This window comes from Neofelis nebulosa, chromosome 9 (assembly GCF_028018385.1).
Source record: "Neofelis nebulosa isolate mNeoNeb1 chromosome 9, mNeoNeb1.pri, whole genome shotgun sequence".
Classification (NCBI taxonomy): domain Eukaryota; kingdom Metazoa; phylum Chordata; class Mammalia; order Carnivora; family Felidae; genus Neofelis; species Neofelis nebulosa.
In genome coordinates, this window is record NC_080790.1 from 26,941,468 (window position 1) to 26,947,525 (window position 6,058).

Consider the following 6,058-nt stretch of genomic DNA (forward strand, 5'->3'; position numbering starts at 1 on the left):
GCATGTTTTCTCCCATGTGTATTTTTCAGTGGCTATGAAACACAGTCAACACAAATCCAGCCCGCAAGAGGCAGTACAGGTGCTCTCCTCAGTTCGACTCAATTTACAGGGCTTGGTATCTAAAGCAAAGGTAAGAGTGAAATGTCAATTCGTTTGAAGTGTCACAGGAAGAAGGTGTTAGTATGACCTGACCGCTCTGAAGTCGTCTTTTACACTGGGAGTAATTTTAGGCCCGCATGACATTTCAGATATCAGCCCCCAGGTGGTCCATTGTCCTGGTGGTAGCATCATCAGCCTAATGGCTCAACTACCCTTCCTGGGTAACTCAGGAGTCTTTGAAATTAATATTTATAATCCAGCCCTACTGCATTCTTCAAGTTAAAGTAAAGCAATGCTCTTTTTTTTTTTTTTTTTTTTTAATTTTTAAACATATTATTTATTTTTGAGAGGCAGAGAGAGCGTGAGCAGGGGAGGGGCAGAGACAGAGGGAGACACAGAATCCGAAGCAGGCTCCAGGCTCTGAGCTGTCAGCACAGAGCCTGATGCGGGGCTTGAACTCACGGAGTGCGAGATCGTGACCTCAGCCAAAGTCAGACAGACGCTTACCTGACTGAGCCACCCAGGTGCCCCAAAGCAATGCTCTTTTACTTACCATCACTTTCCCCAAAGTGTGGCACATACGTTACTGATAGCACTTGGCTAAAGGTTTTTTTGTTTTTGTCTTTTTTTAAATTTTTTTTTTTTTCAACGTTTTTTATTTATTTTTGGGACAGAGAGAGACAGAGCATGAACGGGGGAGGGGCAGAGAGAGAGGGAGACACAGAATCGGAAACAGGCTCCAGGCTCCGAGCCATCAGCCCAGAGCCCGACGCGGGGCTCGAACTCACGGACCGCGAGATCGTGACCTGGCTGAAGTCGGACGCTTAACCGACTGCGCCACCCAGGCGCCCCTGTTTTTGTCTTTTTAAAAAATATTTATTTATTTTTGAGAGAGAGAAAGGGGAGGGACAGAGAGAGAAGGAGACAGAGGATCCACAGCAGGCTCTGGATCAAAGCAGAGCTCGATGTGGGGCTTGAACTCATGAACTGTGAGATTATGGCCTGAGCTGAAGTCAGATGCTCAACCAACTGAGACACCCAGGCACCCTAATTTTTTTTTTAATTAAAAAGAAATTTTTTTTAATGTTTATTTATTTTTGAGAGAGAGAGAGAAAGAGCATGAGTGCCTAAACTTTTGATTTTAGTGTATATTTATTTCAGTGCATGCTAGAAAAAGTATAATTAGCACATCAAACCTACATTTTCATGAATATTATTGCTTATTTTTCATTTACAGTAGTATAATGTTTCCTTTAAAAAAAGACTTTAAAAAAAAAAAAAGACTTTTATTTAAATTTAAAAAGTTCGGGGCACCTGGGTGGCTCAGTCGGTTAAGCATCCGACTTTGGCTCAGGTCATGATTTCAATTAGTGGACTCGATCCCTGCGTCAGGTTCTGTGCTGACAGCTCAGAGCCTGGAGCCTGATTCTGTATCTCCCTCTCCTTCTGCTCCTTTCCCATTCATGCTCTCTCTCTTTCTCTCTCAAAAATAAATAAACATTAAAAAAATTATTTGTTTAATTAAAAAAATTTAACTTTAAAAAGTTGAGTTAGAGACAAATATTAAGGAGATAGTATATGGATTTCACAAACATTGTTAACTTAGGTGGGTGACTCAGGTTTGACAACTAAAACATATAAAATCTACAAACACCACCTTATAAATGAGCACTTGGATGGAGACACCGAAGAGTCCCCGAGACAACTGGTTTGAAGCCTGGACTCTGAGTCTCTACCTGTGGCAGGTCAGGCATGGGGCGGAGCCTGGGAAATCTGCGTAGCCAGGTGTGGATTATACTTTTGGAAGCAAAATTTAAAGGCATATAACTTGTAACACAATTCAGTGCTTTCTCTTCTCATTTTTTTTTAATGTTTATTCTTGAGAGAGAGAGACAGAGCGTGAGCGAGGGCGAGACAGAGAGAGAGGGAGACACAGAATCCAAAGCAGGCTCCAGGCTCTGAGTTGTCAGCACAGAGCCCAACGGGGCACTCGAACTCGTGAACCACGAGCTCATGACCTGAGTCAAAGTCAGACCCTTAACTGACTGAGCCACCCAGGCACCCCTCTCTTCTCATTTTTACTCATCTTCACTTTTTAATTGTGGTTTGCAAGTGAATCCTAACGCTTCTGAGAGTGAGTCTGTGTGTGGCAAGTGAAAGTCACTTCTGGACACGTGTAAAACCCTTCCCAGAGTTTGCATGCCTTTTTATCAATTGTTTGATCTTTTCAGATGAGGACATCGTTTTCGCCTGTTTAGATTAGTAACTTGCTTTACCATCCTTTTAGTCTGCAAGCTGGAACCAAGTTCCTATAATCTACCAGGAGGAACCGTACTCCCACCCGTCTTGGTGGCATAACTTCAGTTTTGTGTCTTTCAGAAAGCAGCATGAGCTCTCAAAAAAAGTCAGGGTAGCATGCTTTCCTGTGACTTTCCTTCTCAGATCAGTGGTTTCCTAGTTGGGTTAGATCACTTACCTACCCGTGATTATTTCCTCAGGATACACTCTACTAGTTCCCTTCTCTCTGTGCAAAGCTTTTTCTTATGAGTTATTAATTGCATATAAATCTATACTTACATACTTAAATAGTCTTGTCTGTGCAGAGACTGCCTATCCTCCTATATTGTGGAAGATGCCCAAACATTGAAGATAAGGCCTCAGATGGGGCATCTGGGTGGCTCAGTTTGTTAAGAGTCTGACTTGAGCTCAGGTCATGATCTCGCAGACCCTGAGTTCGAGCCCCACATCGGACTGTCTGCTGTCAGCACAGAGCCCACTTTGGATCCTTGTCCCACTCTCTGCCCCTCTCCTGCTCACGTCCTCTCTCACTCCCTCAAAATAAATAAAACATTAAAAAAGAAAAGAAAAGAAGGACTCAGAGCATCGTCTATGTTTAGATTCTGTTCTTATTAGATCCTAAGGGGTTATCCAAAAATGGGAAAAAATTGCCTCCCAACGCCTCCTTTGAAGCACATTTTTTTGCTATAAAATTTGGGAGTCTCTGGTTTTATAGTAGATCAGATGCCCTTCCTATTTTTTTCTTTTTTTAACAAATTGGTTTGCAAAGCTGAATTGCAGTCCCAAAAACACTTTTTGAGAGCACCTTAAATACTGAAAATGGAATAGGATAGCTCAGTTAAATAGCTTGAAGTAAGCTTGGTTCATACGAGTCTCTGATCTTTTCTTGCCAGGCCAGGGACTTCATAGAAATAAAAGTTCCAAGAACCTAGAGACCCACCTGACCTTGTCCCGTCTATGCTCCCCCAGGATGGAGCAACTCTCCACCCCTCAGCACATTGTCACTGTGCAGATTTGCTCCAGAGGGCATGGAGCTGTTGGGGGAAATGCTGGACAGCCTGGACACAGAACAGATTTTATCACTTACGTGCTTAGGGATCCTCAGCAAATAACTCATTCTTTCTAAGCCTCGATTTCTATCTGCTTCCTCCTGAGTTCATAGGGGAGTGATGCAGATTCATGATGATTTGCAAGCACTGTAATTCTTAGTAAAAATCAAATGTGCTGTGTGAGTCCAGGTTATTTTCCTAAAAGGTGTTTTCTCTATCAATCACATTGCAACGTTCTTATGTCAGTCTGTTATGAAATGCTGTACACAATGTGACTACACGGTAATGTGACAAATCTTTACTAAACATTTACGAAGTCCTGCATTTGAGTGAATGCTCTCGGCTCCAAAAATCACTGTGTGAAACTCTAAGCTTGTCCCAGTGATGATACTATCCCTCAAAACATCTTTGGGACCCCCTCTTTAGAATTCTGTCAGAACATTTGTCATGTGATTTATGGTAGTGATAGTAAATAGTCCCACAGTAACGGTAAATTTACTTTTTGTAAACAGGTCAGCTAGTCAAGTCTGATGAAGAAGGTAGATAGTGTGCTGGGACGTCTGGGTGGCTCATTTGGTTAAGCGTCTGACTCGTGGGTTCGTGGGTTCAAGCCCCATGTCTGTCTCTGCACTGGCAGTGCAGAGTCTGTTTGGGATTCTCTTTCTCTCTCCCTCTCTTTCTGCCCTTCTCCCTGCTCTCTCTCTCTCTCAAAATAATAATAAAAAAAGGTAGCATGCTGAGTAAATTACATTTCTGATCAACACACACACACACACACACACACACACACACACACACACACAGTGGTCATAAAATCCCAAAGCTAATTTTTTTAAGTGCCTGTCTTGCCTCAGCAGGCAGTTCCTAACAGAGGCTTTCCAAAATGTCTCAGCCACGATGGCATCGACCTATGTTGCAATATACCTCCCAAGGCAATTCCTTTTATAGGAGGAGAGAGCACATTTATTTTTATTTTAATATGCTGGGATTCTTTGCTTTTACCAAATCTTGATAATCTTTTTGACCCCTGAGTCCTATGCCATAATTAACTTTTAAATAACATAAAGGCAGGGGGGTGCCTGGGTGGCTCAGTTGGTTAAGTGTCTGACTTTGGCTGAGGTCATGTTCTCATAGTTCGTGGGTTTGAGCCCTGCCTCAGGCTCTCTGCTGACAGCTCAGTCTGGAACCTGCTTCGGATTCTGTGTCACCCTCTCTCTCTGCTCACGCTCTGTCTCTCTCTCTCTCTCTCTCTCTCTCTATCAAAATAAATAAACATTAAAAAAATAACGTAAAGGGTATGATTTGTATGAACTTGAATATAAAATGTGTTTGTTTTGTTTGTATACACAATGAATAGATTTGTTTTATTGAATGAAAAATCCAGAAACCATCCTGTGACATCAAAATGAATAACCGATATTCAGGGCAACCGTTCTGAAGAGCATAGCTCATTCAAATTTACAGGTTCAGGCACGTTGTTTGATGCCTGGCTCAGTTTTGCAGCTTGTGTGTTTCCAGGATGGTGAACAGAACAAACCCTACCATTGCTGCCGTCATGTGGTATTATTATATACAGGGAATTTGACTTCTCTGTTCTGTACCAATCTTATTTTAAAGAGATTTGTCATTGTTTTGATAGTTCTCCTTTGTTCTTTATATTGCAGCAACTTTTCACAGATGTGGTGAGTGGAGAGATTTCCAGGGAGCTCGCTGATGAAATGGTAGCTATGGATGCCCTAGTAATTGAGCTACAAGGGCTTAGCAATGAGTTTCGAAATCAGTATTGACCATCCTGGGAACACTTTCTGGAAAAGGAGCTCTCACCTTCTGAGCTTCTCTCATACCTATGTATCTGAAACACAAGATACTGATTTTTTAAAATAAATTTCTCTTTTATGGCTAACATTTTTGTTTTGTGATTTTTCCACATGTTTGAGCTTTCTGAAGTACATTAAAAGTTCCCTGTTTCTTTAGGCTTAGTTACAGTTGAATTCAGCATCTTTATCATTCTTGAGGTGTTTCTGCACAAAGAGCGAACAAATTGTAGTTTTCTTTTTAGCATAGGGTTTATTCTCTCTCGGCCTAAAATGATATAGATCATCCTTTGGAAAAACTTAGTCTATACCAGGAAGAAGATATCACACACTACAAATTTGTAGAATCGTTAGATCGGCTGCTTTATTATTCAGAAGTGGTAAAAGGGTAGATTGAGTGACAGAAACCTTTTTCCTTCTTGAGATTTTGTATTTGTGTCTGAAAAATACAGACTTGGCTAAATTAGAAATGTGCGTATGGTTTAGCTTCGAAATCAAGAAAATGCAAGAAAAAAAAAATGACATAACCCAAATTTTGATTCAACCATTAGCCACTAGTAACCAGGCAGACCCTTCTCCTTTTATATACTGCGAGCCCTCGAGATGGTTGTTCAATAAGGTTATTATGAGTGAAGACAGCCATAAACGGTGCCATGTTACAGAGATGCCAAAGTAAAATGCTTTCTTAGCAATGTCTGTGGAAACAAATATTGAAGGCATTAGCTGAGTTTAATAATCTTACTACAGAAGTCATAGTAAGGAATTCTCAGTCCTGGCATGGGTTGCTGAATTTTGCGT

At 41.3% G+C, this 6,058-nt stretch overlaps 1 protein-coding gene across 2 annotated transcripts in view; it reads left to right on the forward strand.

The window, feature by feature from the left end:
* The window catches only part of TTC27 (tetratricopeptide repeat domain 27), a 190,798-nt gene extending 185,449 nt beyond the window's left edge, over positions 1-5,349 (forward strand). Inside the window, exons 19-20 of one of the 2 annotated variants that reach the window (XM_058682998.1) lie at positions 30-130; positions 5,086-5,349. In XM_058682998.1, the coding sequence (XP_058538981.1) occupies positions 30-130; positions 5,086-5,160 (176 nt within the window). In that variant the 3' untranslated portion in view covers positions 5,161-5,349. The remainder of the gene's footprint in view (positions 1-29; positions 131-5,085) is intronic. The other variant, XM_058682997.1, reaches the window with a different exon arrangement.
* Positions 5,350-6,058: the final 709 nt, after the last annotated feature.